Below are 27,547 nucleotides of genomic sequence, written 5' to 3'. Positions count from 1 at the left end.
CAGCAGAAGGCCGCGCTGCCATCTCCCTAAATGCCGTTCCGCAACTTCCGGTCGGCAGCATTCCCCCCCCTACCATTGATTGTCCCCGCCCAGGCGGGCAGTGACGCCGTGGGCCCTCGCCACCAATCCGGGCGCAGCGGCTGCGCTCAAATCCTCTAACAGCTATGGCGGGCTGTGCCGCGGCGCGCGCGGGGCCGGGCGCCGCCGGCGTGTGAGGGGGCGGCGGGGAGCGACTGAGCGACCGCCGTGAGGGGCCGGGGAGAGACCGCCGAGGGGCCGGGGAGAGACCGCCGAGGGCCCGCCGTGAGGGGCCGGGGAGAGACCGCCGAGGGCCCGCCGTGAGGGGCCGGGGAGAGACCGCCGAGGGCCCGCCGTGAGGGGCCGGGGAGAGACCGCCGAGGGCCCGCCGTGAGGGGCCGGGGAAGGCCGCGGCCGGACTCCGCGGCGAGATGACCGTGACGCCCACCCGAAGCCCCGCCGGCACCCCCGCCAGCCGCCGGGGAGAGCTGCCGTTCCGGTCGGTGTCCCTCAACAGCATCCCCGCGGGCACGCTGACCCCCCTGAAGGAGCTCCTGAGGTGTCAGGGCACCCTCAAGGTCGCTCCGGAGCCGGCGGCCCGCGGGGAGAGCCGCGCCAGAGGGCCGGCGGCCGGCGGCGTCTTCCAGTCCACGCTGCTGGCGAGCAGCGCGGGCGGCGAGGAGCTGCTGCATGTCGGCGAGATCCGGGCCGGCCCCAGCCCTGGCCCCGAGCGGCGGCTGAAGCGACGGGCGTGCGAGCCTCCCGCCCACGAGTCCCCGGCCAAAATCTTCCAGCGGATGAAGGCCAAGGCCTTGCGGCAGAAGCAGGACTGCGGGCTGCCGGCAGGAAAGGCGCCGCAGAGGAGCTGCGGCAGCGACCTGATCCTGACTCCCACCCTCAACCCCCCGGAGCAGGGGCGAAGGCATACGAAACCTGCTACTGCAGGAGGTCGGCAGAGACCCGCCGAGGTGCCTGGTGGGTGTACCCGGCCAGAAACAGGTTTGTTCGATTGCTTCTGCGGGAAAGCTGTCTCCTATCTATGGTTTAGCTCTGTATGACGTCCTCTGCGTTTCGCTTGCAACTTCTCCAGGGTCTGGGAAAAGCAGCCAGTGTGTGTTCATAGGTGTAAAAAATGTTGGTACCAGTACTGGTTTTCCCCCAGGTGTCTGGGATTTTTTCTTAAAAAAAGTTTGGATAGAGGCTTTTTTTAATGCTAAAATGTGTCTGTACCATAGTTGATTTCTCTTACCCTTTCTTTACCTTAGAGGAATCCCTCCCATGGTATTTTCTCCCTTTCTCGCTCAGTCTGGCTTTAACTCCTCCCTCTGTTCTGTTTGTGAATGGGATTGACCCTTTGCAACATCAACAGAGAACTACACTTTATGAGTTAAGAAAATCAAAACAAACAATTACTTTAACTACTCCTACAGTCAATACAGAAAGGAAGGTGGAAGAACTGTTTGGGGTTTGAAGTCCTGGGGGGTTTCCCTGGGCACTCCGGTCTGATGACTTTTCCAGTGCAACTCCTGTGTCTGACTAGTCGGCGTTACGTGAACTTGGGAGCGCTGTGCCCCCTCCTGTAAGGTACTGTAGCCGCTATAGGCAGGTAGGAATGGCTTCCTTCTGGTGCATGTGTATCTGTAAAGGTAGCAGAGATATTTTAAAGAGGAAGATGTCCTGCGGTAGTGCTTTGTTATTCTCATGCTATGATCCCCTGGAGCGGGAGACCCAATGAAATACCAGCTGGTTTATCAGAAGGGTTATGCTTCATTGCTACATGTATTCCTGTGTGAAGTACAGTACTTATGAATCTCCTGTACTAAACTTTTATCCAGTTTTGGGTGGGGGTTAAGACCTACCTAGTTTGTCCGTGTTCATTTTAAGACATAATTGCAGAAAACTAGGCTAACTGCTCAGCCTCTCTTGGCCACTAGCATGGGCAGCTGTATGCTGTTTTCACTGGGGGGGTTTATCAAGTGGTTCTCAAAAGAACTTGCAGTTGCGGGGGTGGCAGGGCCCTCGTTTTATGGTTAGATAAGAGAAAGTCTTCCTAAGTCGTTGTGCTGCAACATAAAACCACTTGTTACTCTTAGTATTTCTGTTGGATACAATAAAAATGAGATTAAACCATTATTATGGTGAGTGGAAAAAAGGAAACATTGCACCCATTTTTAAAAAGGGTAGAAAGGAGGACCCTGGGAACTACTGACCTGTCAGCCTCACCTCTGTGCCTGGGAGGTCACAGAACAGATCCTCCTGGAAGCTATGCCAACACATGGAGGACAGGGAGGTGATTCGAGACAGCCAGCATGGTTTCACCAAGGGCAAGTCCTGCCTGACCAACCTAGTGGCCTTCTAAGATGGAGTGACTACATCAGTGGACAAGGGAAGAGCCACGGATGTCATCTGTCTGGACTTCTGTAAGGCCTTTGACATGGTCCCCCACAACATACCTCTCTAAATTGGAGAGATATGGATTTGATGGATGGACTGATTGGTGGATGAGGAATTGGTTGGATGGTTGCATCCAGAGGGTAGTGGTCAACAGCTCAATGTCCAGATGGAGATTGGTGACAAGTGGTGTCCCGCAGGGGTCCGTACTGGGACCGGTACTGTTTAACATCTTCCTCAATGACATAGACAGTGGGATCAAGTGCATGCTCAGCAAGTTTAGAGATGACACGAAGCTGAGCGGTGCGGCTGACACCTCAGTGGGCTGCATTACAAGAAGCGTGTCCAGCAGGTCGAGGGAGTTGATTCTGCCCCTCTACTCTGCTCTGGTGAGACCCCACCTGCAGTACTGCGTCCAGCTCTGGGGTCCTCAGCACCAGACAGACATGGACCTGTTGGAGTGGGTCCAGAGGAGGCCACAAAAATGGTCAGAGGGATGGAACTGCTATGAGGAAAGGCTGAGAGAGTTCGGTTGTTCAGCCTGGAGAAGAAAAGGCTTTGGGGAGACCTTATTGTGGCCTTTCAGTGCTTAAAGGGGGCTTATCAGAAAGATGCAGACAGACTTTTTGATACGTCCTGTTGCAATAGAACAAGGGGGAATGGTTTTAAACTAAAAGAGGGGACATTCAGATTAGATATAAGGAGGGTGGTGAAACCCTGGCACAGGTTGCCCAGAGAGGTGGTAGATGCCCCATCCCTGGGAACATTCCAGGTCAGGTTGGACGGGGCTCTGAGCAACCTGATCTGGTTGGAGATGTCCCTGCCCACAGCAGGGGGGTTGGACTAGATGGCCTTTAAAGGTCCCTTCGAACCCAAACCATTCTATGATTTTTGTAAAAAGTTAAAGCTCCTAAAGTTTTATTTCCTTTTTAACAACGGATTTCCAAAAGGTATATTTTTGCCCTTGCATCATCACATCACAAATTGATAATGACTTTTGATGAAATATCAAAAGGGGTTAGTATTGGTGCTACTTGTTAGACCTTAATACTATGAAACACACCCCATGTGTATGCACCTCCAAGCTCCTCTTGATTCCTGTGGGTTGGGTTGCATCCAGACATGCATACACACACCTGAGGGTGCTTCTCACATGCAGCTGAGGCAACATAACAGCTAACCCCCTGATGAAAAGGGAAAGGTCGCATTGCCCATCCATCTTGGGAAAGAAAAGAAAGCGTATTGTTTTATAGTGCAGTTTAGTATCTTACAAAATATGTACTTCGCTTCCCCTGCCCCCCATGTGAAAATGTTTTTCTTCCCCAAATTCCAAGATTTTTTGTATTACTGTTTTCTAGAATTATTTTGCACTCAGATTCCTGAGAACCGAAACACGAAAGCACTAGCTGTAGACCCTCTTGTATTGGAATCCCCTCAGAAGTTCTTCTTGCGTGTAAAGCGGAAATTGCAGCAGCAGCAAAAAGGTACTCGGTATTGCTCTTAAAAACACTTCAAAAACTTCCCTTGACTTCAGGGTTTCTGTTCTTGCTTATAATCTCTTGCGTGCTTTGGCAGAGTATCATTCTTCTTTCTTTGTAGTCTGCATGCAGTGGAAAATGGAGGAAGAAACCTTCAAATCTGCCTTTTTAAACCTGGAGATGGCATTAGACTTATGGTTTAGGGCTGTGGGCTTCTCACCTTGAAGCTTGCCATCATTAGTCCGTTTGAGTGCACTATCTCTTCTGACAACGAAAGCCATCTACCTTGAGGCTCCTGATGTGGTTAAGAGTTCTTTAGAGACTAGGTGTGATACTTTGCCATTTGAATGTGAAACTTGGTGGCAAAATCCTAAACCTCTTATTTGCTGGCTCTTTGTTGGTTTTTTTTTTTTTCCTCTTAGCTTTTAATACATAAAGAGAAAAGGCTTAGTTCCGTGAGAAATTCTCTTGTATTTGTTTTTTTTTCATACTGTTACTTGATAGCAACTCTGTATATGCTTCTGTCCTATAATTCAGTTTTGAAAATGCAGGTGAAGAAAATGATGCATGCCAAAGTCTTAGTAGTGTTCAACTTCAAAACTGAACTTAATTTATCTGAAAACTCAAACCCCAATGCTTGTAGCTCCCAGCATAGCGGCAGCATGGCTAGAAGTCCAGATCTTGAAGTCTGGAAAGATGAAAATATTTGAGATGTCGGTTTTCTCTGAAAACAGATTTTTTTTTTTTTTTTTTTTGCTCTGCAAGGAGGATTCATTAAAGAAAAGATAGGAAGAATGGTAAAGATATACTATTAATAGGTATGGTGTGCATTAGCTTGGTTTTGGGGGAAAGTGGGATATCTGTAAGTCTTTAACAGAGGGGTATTGATCTGGTGGTGAGGAAAAGCTAGTCCGAACAAATTCAGAGTGGCTTGCTGTTAATATTAACAATTGCAATAGGCAGTGCTTTCACAATTGTTGTAATGCTAATCAATACAACCTTCTCTTATTAAAAATGGAGCTAACTTTATGAATGTGGTTTTATTAGTTCTCAAATGTCACTAATTTCTTTGTTATTCTCTTTTTTTTTTAATGGGCAGATCCAACACCTTCAAACCCAATCAAGCAGAACATTCCTCCTTCCACAACTACAGAAAAGCCATTAGTCAAATCTGCTTTTGCTGAGCAGCTCAGGAATGATCCTACAGAGTATGTGGCCACTGATAGAGATGATGAGGATAATTTCCTTATAGAATCAATGGATGCTGATGATGAAATGTCTCAAAATACAGTGACTAGTTCTGTGAATTTAAACTCCGCCCCTTTTAAAAATGGGGATCAGTCAGAAGAAAGGTGGGGAAATGGAGAAGCAAAACATACTGAACTTCATCAAGACAGAAGAGAGTTGCAGCCAAGTAACAAGCAAGCTGCTCACGGAGTAGAAAAGATACTGGAGACTAATTCTCAAAAGCCCTCACAATGCTTTTGTAGTATTATGCTCTCTTCTCCCAAAGTCCACATTCCAAGGAAGCAAAAGCCGAAAGAAGGCTGTAAGATCCCTTTGGATAAACCTCATACAGAGCAAGCTGCTGGCAAAGCAGACAAAGAGGTGGGAGAACTTAATACTTTAGGGCAACTGATATATTCCTGTGGGTTGCTTGTAGCTCATAGTTGCGACTTACTTATTTTTTTCTTGTCAAAAGTAATGAGCGCTCAGAATGGACTATTATTTTATTAGATTGTACTGGTAAATGCTTTCCCATCAAAAGGATTTATTTTTTACCCATACTCTAAGGTGACAATGTTCAGGGTTTTTTTCGTTGGGGTTTATTGCGTTTTTTTTTTTTTTTTTTTTTTTTTTGATAAAAGAAGGCCTTTTGGTTTAGTATTCGTAAGCCACAGTATGGGCTGAAAGAGTTCTCTATCTGAAGGAGCCTCCTACGTCATCTCTTTAATATGTTAGTTGCCATGTGTTGGTATGATGGACATGAAACAAATCACTGGCCACTCCAGCTCTTGGCTGTCTGTGCAAAGCCAAGGAGGAGAGATCTTTCTGTAGGCTAGGGACGGTTCTAAAGTTAACTGCATCTGTACAGTTGATAGTGAGGTAGAAGTCTTGGCTTTCCTACAGAATATCCAAACCTCTGATGAATTAAGTGGGACAAGAATCTTTTCCTAGGAGACTAGCCTGCAGATCTTATTTTCAGTTCAATACATGCTTGGCAGTATTTACAACTTTTTGAATAAATCTCAAGGAAAGCAGTGTATTTTGAAGCGTGCCGCATTCCTCAGTGATTAGGCTAGGAAACTGGTGGAAGCATACCTTCCTAAGGGTTGAGTTTCCTTTGTTCCCTGGAGATATCTGTGGGATTGCAGTCCTCTTCAAATTACGAAAGTTAATTGTTTCATTCTCCCTCAGCGTTGTCAAGCATGTTTGATATGTTTTCCTATATTAAAAAAAAAAAAAGTTACCTTTATGATGAGCTTTGATTTAGATAAGGAACAGATATCCATTAATATTAAAGGTTTGTAGCTGCGTAGAAGGTGCTGAAAGAGATGGTATTGGACGCTACAGATCGGAACATCGAGTAGGTGCTGGCTCTACATGTCAGGTACCTTTCCTCAGTCAGGGTTAAACCATCAGTAAGATCTTTAGTGAAGTCAAGGCTGATGGTCAAAAGGTGAACATCATTAAAGAAAAGATCTGGAGTTTATTAACTGAGGTTGTGAGGAGAAACAGTGATAGTTTCAGATGTTAAAAAATTGTTCTCCGAGAAGCTTTTTTTAAAACAAAGTCGTATGTTTCACATGCAGTTTTCCAAACTGCAACTCAAGTGCAACTGGCTTGCTGGCTATTTAATGCAAAATGAAGGTACTGCAGCTGTATGTGTGTCAGTAGTTCGCAAGATACAGCCATTTTAATACTGTCTAAATTTTAGCAATAACGTAGCTAATAAATACAATTTTATTTTTTCATGGATAACTTTTTTCCTGAACAGTAACAGAGGACAAATGACAAAGCGTAAGAGGTATGGCATAGTGTTGGTCTTTTTTGTGAGGAGGTTTTTGGATTTGCTGGAGGTCTTGGCCAATGACTTTGTCTTCTGAAAGTCAACATTAAACTACTCAAAGTTTCTATAATTTAAATTCCTGTCTTCACTTGCGCATTAGATTCCAGCTTGATTATGCTTCAACATTTATGTGTATAATGATTGTTTTCAGTTTTTTCTGGTCTGGAGGATGGTGCCTAATCATCTTCTCAAGCTATACAGGAGTTAATTTCTATTTTGCTAATGCCTTGGTGATGTTGCATAGCTTAGTCTAATTTAAAAATGACTTTCTCTTTTTGTAACAGAAAAATGTCTGCCTAACCAGTTGGAGAATTAAAGTGATGGATGGTAACACTGCAATATGTGTTGAAGGAAAACGGAAGTAAGAAAAAGTTTTCTGATTTAAATGCAACGTAAAACATGTTGGTGGGCTTTCAGCATCTGAGCTGGAAAGGCTATACCGTCTTCGCCTGGCTGAATAGCTGTAGCTTTGAGACTTGTATTCTTGGAATGTCTTGGTAACTGTTGGAAGCAGTTCCACACACTTTTGCCACTTTCCTCCCCAGCCACAGGGAACACGGCCCTTTGCTTGCATCCTAACCCTTGAGACAGTGCTTACAGCTCTTACCATTTTTTTTAAACATAGTTATCTATCTTCTGACTAAGCATGCCGAACCCATTTGCTTCAGAGCCTGCAGAACGGCAGAGCTGGCGCGGGGGGGCTGAGGGACTGCACGGCTGGAGGCTGAGGAACGGTGGGGGAGGAGGAACCGTGGTTGTCCTGGCTTAGATTGGCTTAGGTGGTCATGGGATCTGCACCTTGACGGAACTAAATCTTGGCCTTTGGTAAATACAAAGTGATGTTATAGTTTATACTTCTTTATCAAGGAAGAGGTGAATTCCTTCATGTGTGCAAGAGGCAGAGTGCCTACATACAGAAAACTAATGGTTAAATAATTATTTCAAAGTCCAGTCCTGAGTCGATGAAAGAGCTTAAGAGGAATAAAGACAAATGTGTTTGTCGAGTAGATCCCCAAACTGGTGCTGACTAGGGGTCTTATGAGCTTCTGCTTAATTTCACAAAAATTCTATTTTGTGGCTGCTTTAAGTCAAACTTGGTGCAGACTGCCATCAGCTATATGTTCCTGCCATATCATTTGTGACGGCACTATTACTCCTACAGCTATATGGTGAACCATGGCAGCAGCTGATCCACCTGAAAACTGACTCTGCGGTTTTTTTGGTTATGTTTTTGGTCAGATTGTATTCAAATAGCTATAAGATCAGGAAAACAAGTGTCAGAACAAAGGAGTGATTTAGCTTGCATAAAGTTGTCTGAAGACATTGTGAGAATATACCCTAGGAGAAGAGCATGCTGCTATTTCTGTAGTTAGTAACTACCTAACATATAGTTACTTATCTACTGAAAACTCAGAACCTCACTCCACAGCAATAGCACTGTGAAAGGAAGTAATTCAGTATGCTTACTGAGAGATGTCAGGAGGCTACATGTTCCGTGGTAGGATTTGTAGTAGGAATTGACATTTGTTTCATGGCTGTATGGAAACAACTGATCCTCTCGCTTTGCACCCTTCACTGCTAGCAAGATGTTCTCTTTTCATTTGTGTTGGTGTGTATCTGATACATGTTGCTTACACATAATATATTTGATTTGTTTATAGACCCTCTGAATTGACTGCTGTTAATATTTTGTGACAAGTTATACAGTTGAATGTTTTCATTGTCGTCTTGGGTTTCAGTCCTTAATACTGTTCTGTAGTTTGGTCTGTTGGTTACTGTTGTAAAAGTATATTTAAAAAAAAAACCCACAACACCAAAAAAAAAACAAAACAAAAAAAACCCCCAACACTGTAGATTTTCTACTTTAATTCTTGGGTCTGTTTTTTATTTGTCATGGAGAAGTCCCTTAATAATTTCTTAACAACTCCAATTTTTGCACATATTAGGGCTCCTTCTTCAGTTGTTCTTGTCTTGAAATAGGAAGGTCAGAAATAAATACAATAATCATGGGGAAAATATACATTTGACCTGTACAATGGTAGTTTTGTAACTTGCATAATGGTATCACTGCAATAATGAGCTGGATGGAGCCCGTTAGTCCATCTTGCTTCTGCAGTCTAATGTCAAGCTAATATTCTGTGACTAACATTTGCAGTAGTTGACACATTCATTTTGTCTCCTGTCCAAGTATTAGACAAGGCCAGAACTGTTTCTCTTCCAAGCTAAGAAAAGAAAATCTAGCACATCCTGCCAGTGTCTGTACCGCTCATAAAATATGTAACACTGCCAGTCTCATATGGAATATCAATACTGTAGTTTTAAATTCCTTCTTCTGTGAAAACAATGTTTTATTTCTGTTCTTCATGTTATCTGTCTTAGAGATATGAAAGATCTGTCTTGGCATAGCAATACAATTGTGGAACGCATAGCACACAACCAAGTTAAAACATCATCTGGCAGTATCTACTTGCTACAGGGAAATATAGATTCAACTTCAATGAGAAAAGAAGGTAAGAAGATGATTCTTAATGTAACGTTTCAAACTGAGAAGGGCTTTAGATTTACGATTGAACATACTGCTGAAGCGAACATTTTGTCTTATGCTGTTAATTGGGCTCGGTGGGTATTCAGCACATGCTGGAAAGTGACTCCAGCATCAGATTTCTAAATACTATCTAATGTTCATTGTAGCTGGCATTTTTAGGGTGCTGCAGTTAAAGAGAGGGCTCTCGGAGCACGAAGTTGGCTAATTCTTTTAAGGAAATTGTTTTTTGTTAAGATTGCCTTTATGTAATTTTGGTCGATGTTTTGGCATTTAAATAGTGCTAAGACATTCAAATGGAGATTGTTTATACACTACGGAAATTACTCTGGTGTTCGCATTCTGTCTGAGACTTACTATTCAGTGATTAACGACCAGCTCCGCAATGCTACATGGCATTTCTGGAGACAGACTAGTTATGGTGTCAGTGCTTTATCATTTAGTAAACTGAACCATCTTTAGGGTCCAAGCGGTATGTTATACCAAATCCAGCAAAACTTCCTGCTTTGGATTGTTTTGAAGCATGTGGAATTTTAAAGGAGATTTAATTTACACACAAAGTTAAAGTTAGGCTAGGCTTTGTTCTATTTTTCTTGCTTCACGTGCATCCTCTGTCGTGTTCACTAGTAAATGAACTGCCATGTTAGTGCTTACAGGCAGCTCTAGGAACGCAAAGATCATCTGTGGCATAGATGGAATAAATGCTTGCCTTAATAGAGATTGCCTTGTGTGCATGATCACACCCTTTTTAAAGGAGCATATATGCACTCTTTGCTCTCTCAGGCCCAGCACAAGGCATCCAAAGATGTGTCTGTGGCTTTAATTTTTTCTTCTCATTTGCAGTATTGGGATGCATTCTGATAAATACCTGACTTGGCTGCTCTCTGACTTAAATTTTTTTATTAGTTCCTCTGCTAAATACTTATATTTGTTTTTATTTTAATATTCTGAGAAGGAAAAGTGACAGCAAGACAGAGCAGAGTGGCTCAAGTACTACAGAGGTTTCCTAAGCTTAAGAGTTAATGGACTGTGCTGGGTCAATTCCTCTGATCTTCGGACTTAGCCCTTACGGACAAACGTCCTTCCTTCTCAGCTTCCCCCTCGCCTCCCAATATCCCCCAACACACAAAAAAAACCATCATAGGGGCGGTGTGGAAAATACCCTGGAAATACCCTGAACAGATTCACTGCTGATATACGAATCAAAAGAAAAGTTAAAGACAAGCTAACGTAGGTCGAGAGGAGAAATGCCACATCTGAAGTCTAACCTGAGGACTTCCCTAAGCCAGTGGTACTGGCAGCCGGGAACGGCTGGCACTGCCAGCACTGGCACCATCCGTTTGTGAACAACGCTGCACCAGTGCAGAACTACTTGCCTGTGGAAAATATTTGACTGATGTGTACCGATACTCCAAGTGACTCTTCAAAGCGCTGAAATTATTAATGAAATGTGTTGCCGTAAGAGCATTAAGTTGTTTCCCAAGTCCGCTGAAATTAAGGAATGTGGAATTTGGCATTCCTATGAGGTAAACCAATAGAAACTGTAATAATGAGTGGGATCGGTGGATGTACAGATAGTGAGGTATGGGGGAAGGCATCTACAGTGCTGCTATAGAGGAAGTAATGCCTTACAATGGTGTAAGACCTCTTTGATGGGGCCCCTAGACTTTGGGCTTCTGGAAGGGCTCTTGGGAGGATTCTAAGGATGCGAAGTAGTTATGTGATAAGGGGGAGGAGCTTCTGTGGGTTTAAATAACAATAAAAACAAGAGGAATAAAAAGAATCCCATAATGATGTGGGCTGTTGAGCAGATTCATAAACTTTGTAGAAAAGAAGACGAGCTGGGAAGCAGCAGCTGTAGTCTGATGTTGCTAAGTCGCATCAGGATGGTGAGGGTGAGTGCTGTCCGCAAAGCACGTCATAAGAGCTTCAGAATGGGCATTACATTTATCAATGAATTTCATCATTTTAAAATGATGCATGTTGGTGGTAGGCGAAAGCATATTGTTACATATATCGCAGAGTGGTTTCATAGTTTGGTTTGGGAGGGACCTTTAAAGATCGTCTCGTCCAACCCCCATATGATAGTATATGATGATACATGATTGTAAGACTCTCAGTTCACTGTAGAAACTGAGGAACGAGGTTTGGGGGGTTTGATAGATGGTTCTATTAAGAGGTCAGCTTAATGCTCACTAGCAGTTAAACAACTTGAACACTGAAAGTGAACGGAACAAAAAAGCTGCTATCGGCTGTAAACCTATATGATACATGAACATCTTGAGGACTGAGTACAACTCCACATCTTTCCTTCCCCTTCTTGCAGAAACCCCAACAACCTACCTTCAAAAAGAATGCAGAAGTAGGGAATGTGTGGAGAAGAATGACGTGTTTAAAGTTATGAAAAAGCTTTCATAGGGCAAAGGACAAACTAAGCTAAGACTTTTTGGCCTGCAGAACAGGAAACTGGGGAGGAGGTGTGGGAGAGGTTAATGAAATAACAAAGGGAATGGAGATGGTAAATAAAGATCAGTTGTGTGTAGTCTCTTGCAATAACAGAATAAAGGAAATAAAAAAAACCTAGTAGAGGGGAAATAAAAAGTTTTTCATGCTACGTGCATCATTTGTGGAAATCCTTACCAGGATGTTGTAGATGCTGAAGTTTTAGATGAGTTCCATTGGAGACTGAGCAATTTCCTGGAAGACAAATTCCTTTAGGGTTTTTAAATACATAGAAATCAGTGTTGATTTCTCAGTTGGAGGTTGGGAGATTGCTTGGAGGGAATATTCCTGTATACTTGCCTTGCTTCTAGACTCTTCTTTGACTTCTACTGTCAGTATCCTTTCCCTGGTTGGGGCTAGATGGGCCTTTGGTTGTACACTAAATAAACTAATGGAAGAGTGCCTTTCTCATTTCCCGTTCTCCTGGAACTCGCTGTTGGTGCAGGCTGATGTTAATGGCCTTTCAGCTCCCAAGATTAACACTTTGATTTCTTTTTCTTTTTTTTTTTTGGCTCTTGTGCCTGTTGAATGCTTTCCAGTAAAGATACTGCCTCCCAGAATTTCAGATAAATAGGCTACTACTTAAGCTTGTTTTCTAATCACGTGTTGCAGGCCCTTCTTGTGTAGCCCATGACTCAGTGTCAGAGGCTGAACGCTGCTGGTTTTTTAGACATTGTGAGCAGGCAAGCGGTGGCTCAATGCTGGTTTTGTGCTCCTGCATCTGTACAGGTTCTGTCCTGTCAATGAGAAGCTACGTGATAGCCTGGTATCCACGAGAGTGTTAAACGTCCAATGTTTTGCTCAGAAAGGCTGGAGCTCAAGTGATGCTTTTTTCCTTGTCTGTTGCGACAAAAGATTACCTTATACCTTTGCATCGATATTTGGTTTTATGGTTGTTTTCCAATTTCAGAGACAAAACTAAAGTCATTCTGTTGTATCTGTACTACCTCAAGAACTTCCCAGGTTTATAATATTGTTGCTAGATACTTTCACTGCACCTGATCCCGATGCAGGTGTTCTTTGTCTAAGCCTCACGAACAGTCTTGTGCTCTTGACTGAACAGCTTCTGATTCAAAGCAAAATAAAGTTTTCTTCCAAGGGGAGTTCCCTTGATACGGTAAGACCTTGCCGGATCCCGAAAACCTCAGGCTCTGAGGGACTTCTGGCACTCTGCAGAGAAGCCACGTGCCGGCCCCGCTAGATGAATGGGGAAAGCTTACGCTCCTGCTTCCCAGGAAACTAGAATGCTGCCTCCGGACACTGACGACTGTAATTAATGGCCCCTTGGTCGACTTTTCTATGAAGTATGCTGTTCTCTTAAACTGGGGAAACCTGTCTCTCTCTACCCTTCAAAGATGTAGTGAGCTGCTGAGGTGCTTACAAAACCATGATTGTACTGGACATTATTTCTACCCTTTCTGATTAAAAGTATGGCTCAGCTGTTGTTAATGCTACTTTTGTTTCAAACAGGATTTCCCTACCGTTTCATCAAAAGATTTACTTATGGGTTTTCCAAAAAGTGGAAGGAATATGTTGAAGAGTTTCTTGAGGAAAGAAGAAGGTAATTTCTTTGGCAGTTCTGTTTCGTTGCAATGTTCTTCTAAGGGATTTTGCTTTTTAAGAATGCTATACTAGAGGAGTATAAAAGACTGTAGATGTGTGCATGAAGACCGTGTTCCAGGCAAACGCTGGTCACTGCTTTGGAAGGATACCCTTCTACCTTTCTTCTTTATACTGGTTTGGCTTTGTTCCATTGTTTACATAGCCCTAGAGTAACCACAAGCAAAGGCCTTCCCTGAGGCAGTGGCTCGCAGTGCCTGTGTGAGTACCGCTGCGCTGTGCTGTGGGGCTTTCGCTGAGATGAGGAGAAAACTTTGAGTTGACCTAAGTTAGTCTGTTGGTAAAGGGCAGCTTTTCCAAATGTTTCTTATTCCTTTTCTTAAACTCCAAATCATTAGGAAAGAACGAAAACAAAATACTGGTGAGGATGAAAATGACAAGAGTGACTCAGTGGTGGGTACAGATGTGTTGAAAAATGCAGGAGACTCAGCAAGAGATGTAAAAAATCCTGAAACCAGAAACACCACCTATGAAGTATTACCGACGAATGATGAAAACGCTTGTGAGTATTTAATAATCCTTTTCTTTGGAAAAAAGTTGGGGTTGTTTTGAGAGCTGTTTTCCCCAGCAAAAGATATCTAACGTCTGTCTGTTTTGTATCTTAATTAGGCTGTACGGAAGAGGTAACAAACTAGTTGGGTGAAGTTTTTTGTTTGTGTTCACTGAGACTGCAGTGATCAAGAGCATTGACTTGTTTCTTTATTGCTGGTTTGCTGATGTACAACAGCTACAGCAAGTGTTCAGGGCCTGTCCTGAGGGTTAACCTTGGGAAGGACGCAGGAGTCTGTTTTGGTCCGCAGTAGCGGAAGGCAGTGACTCCAGAGCTGTTTATTCCGACAGCAAACTTGACTTAATTTTTGCCAGTTGCTATTTTGCATAACGTACTCTCTTAGCCCTTCTGGGACGCCTGTGGGATGCAATACCTCTATCAAGGCTCCATCCGTGGGACTCCTCCCCTGCAGTGCCCACCCCCTTTTTGAGCTGGGTTAGTTTTAACTCATGTCAAGTCCTTGAGCAGGTTTATTTTACGGTATCTTAATATTTTTGCCACAGTTGAGGCATAGAGTGTGATAACAATTGGGGATGGATGGAATGGATTGTGGAAAAATTCATTACGTTGGCTTTGTTTCTAAAGGAAACGGTTGTAAAGCCATAACCTATTGATCCACCTTTTTTTCTTTGCCTGTAATGCAATCCTAGCTTTGTTACGGACACTAATAGCTTTTGCTTTTAACTTTGACTTCTTTTTAATATCTTGTCACAGGTTGCAGTAGGGCTTTGGCCAAACTTCATTGTACTATTTGTTAATACTGTAATCAGATTTTCTTGCTAACACTATAAAAACTGTTTTTTTTTTTTTCTCTCATTACAGTCAGGATTTGTTCAGTGTGACAACTTTTCTTTATCAGTCCGCTTCCCTATATGACTTTTAATGTATTTATAACCTTCTAAACAAAGTAAAAATAAAAAGTTCACAACAGTAAATTTTGTAATTTGTGAAGATTATTACTTCAATCATGTTAAGGTATGCTTATTTCTAACCTGAATACTTTTAAAAGAGTAACATAACATTGTAGTATATTTTATATTTTCCATGTAGTCAGAGCAAATGAGCTTAAACACAGCACTGCTCCTATGCTTGTGAAGTCTGCAAAGCTGAATTTTCAATACAACATTCGGGACAAAAGTGCGTTTCTTGTTTTCTCTTGTAGATACAACGCCGAAGCACAATTCCATATTGAATGACTCCAGCAGAGTTTACACTCGTAGTGGCCGTCTTGTTAAACCACCATTAAGTTTCTGGTGTGGGCAACGTGAGTTTGTTGATCAGAAACTAAATGTTACTATAGAAGAAGGTGGAATAGATTATTTGAGCATGGTAAGTGTCTTTTGCATATTGTTACTTAAGTGTCTTAAATATAATGAATAAACTTGGCTAGGTATCTAACAGAAAGAGTCCGGCTCTTTTAAGTACCCGAAGAGGCAGGAAATCTTGAAAACATAAAAACATTTTAAAACAAACAAAAAATAGTCTTAATCTCTGTATTATCAGATAATTGTTGTTGTCTGTAAGATGGGGATAATGGGGAATTAATTCTGGAAAAATGAGTGTTTTTTGGAAAGGTAACTATATCAAACGGGAAGTTGCACAGAGGTACTGGTTTGGGTCACAGAGGTCGCAAGTAAGACATTTTCTGTAATGTTGTAAAGCTGAGTCCCTGCCGCGGTGTTCGGTGACACGAAGGATGCCAGCGCTGCAGGTAAGCTCGCGTGTTAATCTGTGCTGTGCTCCGTGCTCCCCTTCCTGTGTAGGCTTTCACATTCATTAGGACCAGATACTTCCTCATTTCGTGTCACCCCAGTTTTGATTGGGGTGTGCTGTTCTTACTTATTATGACACGTTAAGCAACTCTTGATAATATTCTGGTAACGAGTGAAGGAAAACAGCATTCTCGGTGGTGGTTGTGAGCTTTTTTTGGTTTTTAATCTCTCAGATTAGTTGGCCTTATGGAAGGGGGGTGTACTAACGCTTGTCATCAGCTGCAGCAGTGAAGATGAATGCCCAATTTACCACCAACTCAAGCAGTTCTAGGTCTTAAGATTTTAATTCGCGTTTTAGAATATTGACATTTAAAGGGAGTGTGGCTAAGTTGCTCTGGTTGCATGCACTTGTGTAAACACCTGTGTTCATCAAATAGTATTTAGTAGATACTGGTCAATATAGGTGACTTTTAAATCTACCCATCCTGTAAACATTTGGCTTTTTCAGAGCTGGCGTCGGTAGGCTTGATATGTAATCTCTTGCAGAAGTTTAGATTAAATTGTTTTATTTTGAAGATGTTCAGTAGTGAAAAATCCCAAAGAAAGACCAGTTCCATCTCTAAGAAGAATAAAAAAGAGGAAGTAATGAAGACAACAGAAGAAACACCAAAGAGCCAAAGTAAAGGTAAAAAATTTTTTTTTTTCTTTTTTTGAAGTTATTGACTAGAATCAGTGGGATTATGAGTTGGGTGCTGGAGCAGTATGGTGATGTCCTGTTAATGCAAAGAAATTATTTACATCTTTTAATGGTCAATTCTCTCTTCTACAAAGAATTATCAGAGTAGCATTATTGCATAGTTTCCTAATTCTACAGCTCCGAATATAAATTACGTTTGTAAATCACTTCCTTATTTACATCATGGGAACATGCAGATTTCTTTCTGAAAATTGAAATGAAAGGACTATTTTTTTGAAGTGTCTGCTCCTGTACTTTGGATCTCTCAAGATAGCTGTTGTATGTGACTTGAAGAGAAGCGGAGTTCACCAGTCCAGTGAACTGGTGGTCTGGCTTTACTTTTTAAGCTGGATGAATTAAAATAAATGAAATGCCTACGTAGGCAAAAAAAAAAAGTATTAACAGAGTTTTAAAATCTTTATTTTTAATAAAATTTGGGAAATAATAGAACCCTGAAACAAATGTAAATATAAAGCAGAAGTTTCTCTTTTAAAGCAACTGTAATGTTTCCTGCAGAAAAGCTATTTGTAGCTCAAATAAAGCTTTTGGGATATTAGTGCTATAACCTCAGTCATAGCATTTTAGCACCGTTTTGCGTTTACTATTTTATTCTCTATCTGCTCAATACTTTCACATTCCCTTTTGTAGCCTTGATAATCCTAATTCTTTTAGTCGCCTGGAGGTAGTCTGTCATGGGAGCGACCTGGGCAGGAACAGGACGTCTCCTGTACGTGAGGACCCCTCCCCACTGCTGGCTGTACTCCCTCTGAGCAGAGGGACACTCAACGCTTACAGCTGGTTTCATGCTATAGAATCATAGAATCATTAAGGTTGGAAAAGACCTCTAAGATCATCCAGTCCAACCGTCAACCCAACACACCATGCCCACTACACCATGTCCCTAAGCACCACATCTACACGTCTTTTAAATACTTCCAGGGATGGTGACTCCACCACTTCCCTGGGCAGCCTGTTCCAAGGCCTGACCACTCTCTCAGTAAAGAAATCTCTCCTAATGTCCAATCTAAACCTCCCTTGGCGCAACTTGAGGCCATCTCTTCTTGTCCTATCGCTTGTTACTGGGGAGAAGAGACCAACCCCCACCTCGCTACAACCTCCTTTCAGGTAGTTGTAGAGCGCGATGAGGTCTCCCCTCAGCCTCCTCTTCTCCAGGCTGAACACCCCCAGTTCCCTCAGCCGCTCCCCATCAGACTTGTGCTCCACGCCCTTCACCAGCTTCGTTGCCCTTCTCTGGACACGCTCCAGCACCTCCATGTCCTTCTTGTGGTGAGGGGCCCAGAACTGAACGCAGGATTCGAGGTGCGGCCTCTGTCGTCTAAGAGTCATGTGTGAATGGATTTTCTCTGCTGCTTGACTGCCATGCGCAGGAGCAGCCTGCCTGCTGGGACCTGCTCTCGTGTCTGTATCACGTCGCCTCTTGTTCCTGAAGAATTTAATCCCGAATATATAGGAGTGTATGTGTGAGGGCAGAAGGCCTTTACTTAATCCTTCCAAGATACACGTATGGGAAAGGAGGCGTAGCGATCTCGGGCAGCTTCACTAGGTGCTGTTTTAACTCAGTCATGTTTGGCAAAGTTACGGACATCCCTTAACAGCAGAAATGAGTTTATCGTTATCTGTCAGGTAAATCTCTGGAAATGGGTTGCAGATAACCTGTGCTACGTGTCTCTTAAACGGGGAAGGGGCGGGCAGTACAGAGCATGATGAAATGTTTCCTAGCATCACCAATTTCTCTCTTAAGTGACATTTTGCTGTGTTTCGGAGGGAAGCAGCATTTAATTTATTTCTGTATCCCACCACGACCATTCAACAGAATATCTCCTTGTCCTGAAGAACTCTAGTGTTCTGTTGATGTGGGGAGAGGCTTCTGCAGAACGCTGGAGGTGTGCTGCTTGGCTCTTCCTGCAGACCACAGTCGCTGTAACAGAAAGGAGTTCACAGATCTTAACGAGTGCGGGATGCATGGCATCCTGCAGCAGGCTAGTCTTTGCTTGTCTGAGAACATGATTTGCATTACAACGTGTGATATTGTACTGACATCCTCTCTTTCAGGGAAAAACAATGAAAAAGGAGTAAGTTCCAAAAGAGAAACCAAGTCCGCTGGAAGCAAGGAGGCCAGGCGCTTTGTTTCAGATGATGATGAAAGTGATCGTGCAGTCGATAGTACAAAAATTAAAACACAGCTTTCTGTTGAGCTGACTGCCTTAAATAATGATGTACTAAACAAACATAACTCTAATAGCAGAATCCCAGGAATGACAAAGGAAAAGAGAGGAACAGAATATGGAGAATTGACAACATATCCGCAGGCTTACAAGTACTCTTTAAGGTCAGCCAAACAACTTCCTCAACACAAGCATTTAACAGAAGAATCATCAAGCAAAGGTGAGGAAGAGGAATCCAGTGAAGATATCCCACTGTCTATCAAAAGGAAAAATAAACCTTTGTTTAAAAAAGAGACTCAAAACTCTAAATCTTCTTCTCACTGTAAAAGTTCACAGGATGATGCAAACAAGGTGCCGTGTGAACGAAGGACAGTAAAACACTCTGCTGTCTCCCACAATGTGCAGCCGAGGCAAAGTGTGCCCGAATCCATCGATGGTTCTGATTTGCTTGAGGGAAAAACACCTTCTAGTGAGTCTAGTACTTCCCATCTGCCTGATAAGGCAATGAGGACAAGAAGCAGAATCAACCCTCCAAGGTATTTGCTTGAATCTGACACTGAGCCCCAAACCGATGAAGAGGAATTTCAAGTAAAACAAAAGAGTTCAAAAGTAGCTGATAAAAAAACAAATCGTAAAGTTTCTGACACTGCCAAGTCTTCAGCAGCAAAATCAAGAGAACCCGAGAGGGAAAAGGTGCAGAAATCTCTAGAACTTTTTCCAAGGGCAACTGATGGTTGGTCTGAAAAGGAATTACAGAAGCTGTACAGGCAAGTGGTTGCCCTGTCTTCACAGGGTGAACATTCCCTCGGACATCAGGAGGCATAATGTACTGGAGGGTTTGGATGGTCTGAATTTGGATTTTTCAGATTCAGTCCCTTTCACGTTATTTTAAAGGTTTCCTTTACGTTTCAGTTCCCTCTTACAAAATAAATTCTGTTAACAAAATAAAAAATAGTGAAATAAAGGAGACAACTGAGTATTTTCTAAAATAACTGTAGATGCGTGAGCCCATAGCAGCCCCTACCACTGTCATCAGTGTAAAGTGAGAGGAACACAGATATTAGGCAAAATTGTTTGAATCTTCTCTACCTGTTTTTCAAAAACACATACTTAATCTTGTTAGAAGTGAAAAACATTCCTACGAGTAAAACTGAAAAACAGGAGTAGGTAAACAATATGGTAAAAATATTCATATTTATGATTTAGACAGTAAGTCAGAGGTAGCATATTCTTTCCCCTGATGGAATAAAATGTTAAACATGGCGTGCTTATATATTTAAGTTTTGCAAAGGGGAGATTAATTGCAAGAATGTTTAATGCATTGTCCAATTACTTAAGCTACTGGGCAGTATTTAATACATACATGAAGTAATAAAATGACCATGTTTTGGTTTTGCTTCTTTTAGATTAGAACCCTGAAAAAGCATAAGCTTGCGTCTTGGGGGGGGGGGGGGAGGACCTGCTGCAAATACGGAAGAAATTTATCTTGTAACAGAGCTGTTAGCTTCAGTTGTTCAAATAAATTTGCACGTTTTAAAGACCCCAGAGGCAAGATTCTCTACATCCAATGCACAGTGGCCTTTCTAGGAAGGGCAGTTGGTCTCTGGGTGTTTGCATGGCAGTGTTGCGCAGGTTCTTCCGCATGATGAAGGTTGTGGCTTTGCTCTCTTGGCAGGGCCGTTGCTTCATTTCCAAAGCACAGGAATGGCTTCTGGGTGGAGGTAGCCATGGCGGTGGGGTCTCACTCTGCTGAAGAATGCCACCAGAAGTATGTAGAAGAACAACAGGCAAAAGGTTCCAAAACGCATGCCAAGAAGACCACCACTTCAGGAAAACCAGAACAGAAAGGTACCAACATCTTGGTTCTGGGTATATTGTTGTCTTTAAATAATTTTAAATTCAGTATTTATTATGTAATGGGAGGTACAGACATAAACACACATCAGAGTCTGACAGTGAAGGTGGTTATCTTCTATAGTATAAAGGTTTGTTGCAGAGGATGGCATAAATGACTGAAGTAACAAGAAGAGAAAGGGTATTTTTAGAGTTTTCTTGTTTTTGGCATGATGGGAAGACTTAAACTAGCTTTGCCACCTAAGCAAAAATAGCTATTTATATCTTAAGAGGCTCTTGGAGGCCTAGTAGATAACGAGTTACTTGTAGGAGCTATCGATCCAAAAAGGATCATGGGGCGCTTGTGCGCACTAAGGGCAGTGTGGAGTAAGAACAGGGAAGTTATCTTCACTGGTGTCTGGCCCTGACGTGCTTGTTACTGTTCTGTCCAGTTCTGAAGTCAGTAATTCATGTTTATGGAGAGCAAGTATGCCCTGAAGTGAAAGGCAGAAGGTGCTCACTCCAGTTATTGAACACAGAGGTGGTCACAATGATTTAGCAAGTGCTTAGGTAAGGAAAGCTATTTGATAGCAACTCTTCCAGCTGACAAAGACATGCCATCACTCGGCCATTGGAAGCTGAAGCTTTAAGTGTTAAGTGTGGGCAAGGACAACTCTGGTGATGTTTCTCAGTGTTTAAAGCTATGCATCGGTCTCCGTTTACTGAAAGCATTAAAATCATTTTTTCTGTCCAAATGAGGTGATCCAGGTTACTCACAGTTACTGGACTTCACGCGGGAATGCTTGACTCCAGTTCTGTCGCCTCCGAACCGTAGAACAGACTGGCTGATCTCAGTAGGTTTCCCTGCCCTTAAAGTCAGTGAACTGTGATTTTGTGCAGGCTTGGAAAAGCAGCAGACTAAGGGTTCAAGTGTGAGACAATGCACTTTATTTTTACTTGAATGTTTCTTTGAAATGTTTGTTGCAGTTACAGAATTTGTGTGAGATTCTGCTGGGCGTGAGTTTTGTAATGAATTTTATTTGGCTTTGATAGTGGTGGTATTGTTCTCAAGCGCTTTGGAGCATAGATAGAAACCATCTCATTTTGACTATTTTGGTATCAAAATTCCCTGCATTTCTGTGATTATGAAAGCTTTTTCTAATGTTGCTGTTCATTTCCCCACTGCTGATATCCTACAGAGAATTTCTTCCTGTTTCACCCTGGCATTTGACATTACCAGACTTCAGACTGCAGACTCTTCTGTTAAGACGACACAGTTGTTTTGGTTAGTGAGCGTTCGTAAAGGCTCAGTCTGTCACAGTGGTTTTAAGGGTTTTTTTTTACTTTGAGGAAAGCAATGTTTGGGACCTCTCGAACTCACCTGGGCCTTTGAATGCTAAGACACTCTAAAATGACTGTAGCAAAGCAAAGGACTGAATTCAGTCCTGCACGATACTTAGGAAGGATCCTTCTTGGCACTTAGGAGCTGTTCATTGGCTCTCTCTCTCAGGCGAGTGCATCCTGTTAACAATGAATCTTAGCGTAGGTACAAAAATGCTTTGTTGTTCTGAAAGTCTGTGAACTGCGGATTAATTTTCTTCTTTACTTGACTGTCTGTGTAAGCAGCTGTTTTAGTTTTTGTCTGAAGATGAGGATACTGGAAAGATGTTCTTCTAAATTTGCCCAGAAAGTCACTTGTAACGGAAAGCAGAGGATAGGAATACGTACGCCAGTGGAAGTGACAAAGTCCTTTCTTTCCTTCAAGTAGGTTTAGTGGCTCATTGTTTAGGCGTGGTAATTGGATTAAGGTTTGCAAAGGATACAGCTGTATATGCCAAAGTCTCAGATGAGCATTCCATAAACCTCGTGTCGAGGATGCTAAATTGGTCTCTGGGCAGCAGAGCCGTTGTTTGAGCACTTTATGCCTCTTGACATGGGTGATACATCTTGGTGTCTTTTGTCTCTGAAATGCAGATGCGTGGATAATTCTGTTAAAACAGCAATAAAATAGCTGATGCGTGTAAGACACTTGCAATGGCTATGTAAGGCTCTAGAGTAAGCTTCTGATCAAGATGTGGTAGAGAAATTCTTTTTGAAAGCATAAATTGTGTAAGAACACAAAGGATCGCAAAGAAGCCATAAAACACTTCCACAAAGGAGAGACTGAACCGTACCACTAGCATTGATGTAGTTAGCGAATTTTAAAACCATGCTACATAACTAATGTCTTAGAACAATTAATATTTTGATTCATGTAGATAAGAAAGAGCTGGTTATGATAACTGCCAAAGTGGGAACCTTCAAAAGAAAGGAGCAGATGAGAGATTTCCTGGACCATTTGCCAAAGGACAACCATGATGATATTTTCACTGCGACACCCTTTCAGAACAGAAGAGTAAAGGTAAATCTGGGAAAACAGCAGATATATGCGTATGCTTTTCTGGTTGGTATTTCAAGGGTGTGTTACAAGTCTGCTGGTTCAGTTCCATCGATAAAATCTTGTGGATTTGGGGGAAGAAGCTTATTTCCTGGATTTGTTATTGCAATACTTCGATTGCCGGCAGTGAGAACGTGTGGAATGTGGCTTCTGCAGCCAAGGATTACTGCTGAATGGGGGTGTAAAACCAGGCTGTGGGAGGGGTGTCCCTTCTGCCTCTGTGTGGGAGGAACTTCTGATGCTGAGCATTGGCTGTGCAGTGGTAGCGCTGTCCTGGGGACGACCGCTGGATCCTTGTGCTGTGGAACCGGGTACTTTCTAAAGTCGTGCTGATACTTAACAGGATTGTTTTCCTTCTCTCCTTTCAGCACATCTCACATGACATGAGAGGTGACCACTCACCTCTCGATGCTGTCTGGGTGGGTTTCTCTTTGGGAGTTCTGTTACCCTCTCGCCCTGGCCCTTGCCTGTTTGGCCGAAGAGCTGCCCCGTTTCCCTGCTGAGGCTCACCTGCAGTAACCAGAGCAGGAGGGGTGCCCTCCCCTCCGCTCCACGTGCAGCCCCCAAGCACACCGGCAGATGCAGCACCAGAGCTGGAGAGCGTTGCCTACCTCCCTGATAAACCTCCGCTTGGCTGTGGTGAAGCGCGATTGTGCACTCTAGATGTTAGTTAAGACGCTGTTTTCATTTTTAAGGAAAAAGCCACTCATTTATCAAGACAGTAATTTAATTTTTTTTCCCTGTAGAGAATTTTTGAAGTATATTTCATGACGCATCTTTCTTTTTGCCATTATCCGACTCTGCCTATTAACACTAGCGCCTCAGTTCCAGCAGGGACTCCGGTCGGCACCTGTATGTCTCTTGGTACGTTTGTTCTTTTGTGGGTTTTCTGTGTAGCAACAGTGCATTTCTTATTCTGGCAGGCATCCAGAAGTCGAGTAACGCCATGGCTCATTGGGAAGTCAACATTTAAGCAGTGGTACCTTCATTGCTTTCTATAAACTGCAGTGTGCTACGGAGAAATCCCCAGGACTGAGCGGATTGGCTATGAAAGAATCGATGCATCCATGTCCAAGACACCCTGTTTCTGCAGAGGGGTTCCCCAGGAGACTCCTCTTTTCATAGAATACAATTTCAGCCAGTGATTCAAAAGGGTTCTTGTCTTTTTTTTTTCTTTTTTTTTTTTCAAATTTGTTTTGCCTAGCTTGAGCTGTGCAAAAGAAACTAAGCTCCTTCTGTAGTGTATGGTGAGAGGCGTATCTCCAGGGAGAAATTCTGTATATTTAGGAGTCATGAGCGGATTCCCCTTCCATAAGCTATTCCAGCCCCTCCTTGAACCTGTGCGGACTCTCCACAGCTGCAGTTTCTTGTGCTAAGTTTCAGAGCTGAATTATTTGCCGTGTGAAGAAGCATAATCTTTTATTTGTTCTGAACCTGCACCTGCTGACTGCGTCCTCCTCTTCTCATGGGGAAGAGACAGTGAACAGCTGTTCTGGTCCCCGTTCACTCCTGATGCCAGTTACAGCTCTTCCTGCCCAGGACCTGCTGTGCTTTTGATCAGCTGTGGTGTTCTTCTCTGAACCTTTCCAGTTCTCCTCTTTTCAAATGGATGGACCAGAAGTTCACTGAGTAATCCTGAAATCCTCCTCCTGAGCAGTAATGGTCAGCTTTGAGCTTGTAATTTTAATCGGAAATTATTTTTTGAATGTGTAGTAGCAGCCAAAAAAGGCCAGCAAAATGTTGGGCGTCAACAGGAGGAGTATTAAGAGCAAGATGGAGGCATCATTTGGCTGCCATGTCGAGTCCTTGCGTACCTGCGTTCTGTGTACTGTGCACTTTGCTGGCTTCTGCGTCTCAAGAGGGACGTAGTGGAGTCAGAAACGCAACTGAAGTGAGCCAGGGAATGGAGCGGCTGCCTATTGAGGAGAGAATAGGAAGTCTGGGACTCTTCCCTTTGGGGAAGAGGGACACAGCCAAGGTTCGCAGAGTCGTGAAGAGGCTGTGTCCTATTGCCACTCTGAGACAGACCCGTGAGAAGCCTTTTCAGCAGACTTCTGTTAAAAAGGGCAGGTCACTGATTGCTCTGATGTGGCTTTGTAGTTGCCAACGTTCCGGGGAAGCCAGGATGATGATGACGATGACGACTTTGCACTTACGGACAAGCCGATCACGCCTTCCTCAGCTGTCTTCCCTATGGTGAAAACCCCTCAGTGTGAGCATATCAGCCCTGGTATGCTGGTACCCATCAACAGGTAGGAACTCGTACTACTGTCCCTCTGCTAACCTTTTCCTTTCTCATTTTCCCCAAGATTGTTTTTTGTCTTCTGAGAAAGATCACTCTCGGAACTGGGACACCAGTTCAGTTCCAGACTTAGAGCAAGCGTAGTAAACCCTGCAGTCCTTGAGGGATTTGTTTAGAGAAAGCTTTTTCCTTTGACAGCGCGTGCAGTTTGAGCCACTGTGGGCAACACAAGCAATGCCAACCGCATGGCCTTTTACTCTTGGAGAAGGTAGCGATTTGGGCTTCAGCCTCAGCAGAGGTTTCTCTCCTCATTTTGAGTCTTAAACCTGTTAAACCGATTGCTTCAGGCTTTACTGAAACTGGAATAATCTTGAAACTTGCAGAGTAACTGGCATTTTATCTAATGGACAAGAAATTAACATCATCTGGGAAGATGATGAAGCTTTGTCTTATACTTGTGTTAGGAGTTCCAGCATGTGATCTAATTAAGCACTTCTGTGTTGTTACACCCAGAGCTGCTGTTATATTTAATTGACCAACAACTGTTTTTAATGGCCATGCTAATTTTCTTTCTGAATTAGAGCTGTATGTGTAATGCCTTTAACTGTATCCAGCGGATTCTGTAGGCGGCACACCAGCGATGCTAACGTGCTTGATTACATCCACAGGAAGGATTACGACAGGCACGTGTTCAGAATGCAGAAGAACACGCGGGGCAGCAGAGGCACTTGGGACAATGTCAAGAAGAAGTCGGTAATGCTGGTTTCCTTGAACGTTGCCTAGTTCCACCTTAACGATGCAAAGCTTTGCTAAGCAGCAGGCAGAAGAATCCCGGGATCACAGACTAGTTCTGTATATTCAAGATGGCAAACAGGATCCCTCCTCTACCTGCTCCCAAACTTCTGGATTTTATATCTACTTCTCTTGGGGAAAAGTTCTCTTTGTTAGAAAAGAGCTATTTATTGTCAGGATTAAATATGTTGCTTTTTTTCAGGATTTGTAACTGCTTTTGAGTTCTGTGATCTTTAGGTACATTAAGTTCCTGTTACAGTCTTCTGTACAATGGGAAAGGAAACAATAATTCTCACCTTGTATCAGATAGTTCCTGAATTTATGTATTTATTACTTCAGTATCCTAGGTTTTGTAATTTCTCTGACTTTTCCATGAAAAGCTGAGATCCCAGAAACAGAAAAATGGTTTGTTCCTCTAGTTTAGTGAAAGCGTTTGTGGTAGTCGAACAGTTTAAATTTTTAGTTAAATTTTTAGTTGCGATAGGGCAACTTAATTCCAGTGTAAATCCGAGTCTGTGCCAGTCCCCCCTAGCTGTTCTGACATTCCTGTGCTGCTGAAGCAGCTGTTTGAGCAGAGCCTTTTTGTCCGTTCTATCAGGCTGGAGGTGTGCTTGGTACGCCAGCTTCACGCAGAACCAAGTTCAGTTTCGATAAAAGTAAGTACTCTTTGTTTCTCCTTTTTCACTTCAGGCTCCTTCACTTACTTTCACATCGCCACTGCCTTGTTGGGTGTCTGCAGTCTCTGCGTTTAATAATTTTTCTGCAGTCTGTTTCTCATAAGCGTCTTTGCTTTTTGGACCTTCTGTAACTGCTTTTTAAGCTCGGGCGCACACACTAATGATCCCCCCTGTTTTTCTTATTGCAGAAGTGAAACAGACCTCTGTTGTAGGGAAGCTCTTTGTGGCTGAGGCAGCAGATTCATCAGATGAAGAACAGGATGACTCCTATTTTTCTGTTTAATGAACTTTGTGGATTTTATTAGTTCAACACTTATGCTCCTCTCATATGAAGCAAAGGGGTTTGGCCACCCCTCTGACATGGTATTCCTGTGAAGTTAAAAGTTCAGTTTGGAAACCCTGACCTGCAGCATTTTTATGTGTTTTAACACCACTCTCATCTTGCCACCTATCCAGCGATGTTTGTCATTTTCCATGTGTACAAAAGGGCACTTTCTTGCCCAGGCTCCTCCTTTCCGTTGCCCTGTTTCTCCTGGGGGAGGGAGAAATGTACTCTGATACCAACTATGGGCAAGTTTTGATGTGTTTTAAGATAAAATATCTTTTGAAATATGGCTGTACAATAAATTTATAATGGTACAGTCTGTAACTAATTGGAATTGCTTTTTAATTTCCTCTACTGAGAGTTTGAATTTTTACATTTCCTTAATGTAATAAAAAAGGACAAGCTTATTTTACTCATGTATGAATCGGACTCTTTG

General features: G+C 42.9%; 1 protein-coding gene across 5 annotated transcripts; it reads left to right on the top strand.

Annotated features, from left to right (window-relative positions):
- Positions 1-54: 54 nt before the first annotated feature.
- MIS18BP1 (MIS18 binding protein 1) lies at positions 55-27,516 on the top strand. 5 transcript variants are annotated; one of them, XM_075150680.1, is made up of 16 exons: positions 59-1,017; positions 3,768-3,893; positions 4,987-5,495; positions 7,242-7,318; positions 9,337-9,467; positions 13,472-13,562; positions 13,960-14,123; positions 15,334-15,500; positions 16,460-16,568; positions 18,693-19,572; positions 20,481-20,653; positions 22,897-23,039; positions 25,176-25,327; positions 25,986-26,070; positions 26,708-26,769; positions 26,975-27,516. In XM_075150680.1, exons 1-16 carry the CDS (start codon positions 450-452, stop codon positions 27,015-27,017), a joined length of 3,480 nt encoding a protein of 1,159 aa, XP_075006781.1. In that variant the 5' UTR covers positions 59-449; the 3' UTR covers positions 27,018-27,516. The 5 variants fall into 5 exon arrangements, 4 of the variants coding, with proteins under 4 accessions (XP_075006783.1, XP_075006781.1, XP_075006780.1 ...); XM_075150679.1 differs by having other exon boundaries at positions 60-1,017; positions 26,708-26,765; XM_075150681.1 differs by lacking the exon at positions 26,708-26,769 and having other exon boundaries at positions 60-1,017.
- The last annotated feature ends 31 nt before the right edge of the window (positions 27,517-27,547 follow it).

This window comes from Calonectris borealis, chromosome 5 (assembly GCF_964195595.1).
Source record: "Calonectris borealis chromosome 5, bCalBor7.hap1.2, whole genome shotgun sequence".
Classification (NCBI taxonomy): Eukaryota; Metazoa; Chordata; class Aves; order Procellariiformes; family Procellariidae; genus Calonectris; species Calonectris borealis.
This window is presented reverse-complemented; position numbering and strand designations above follow the sequence as displayed.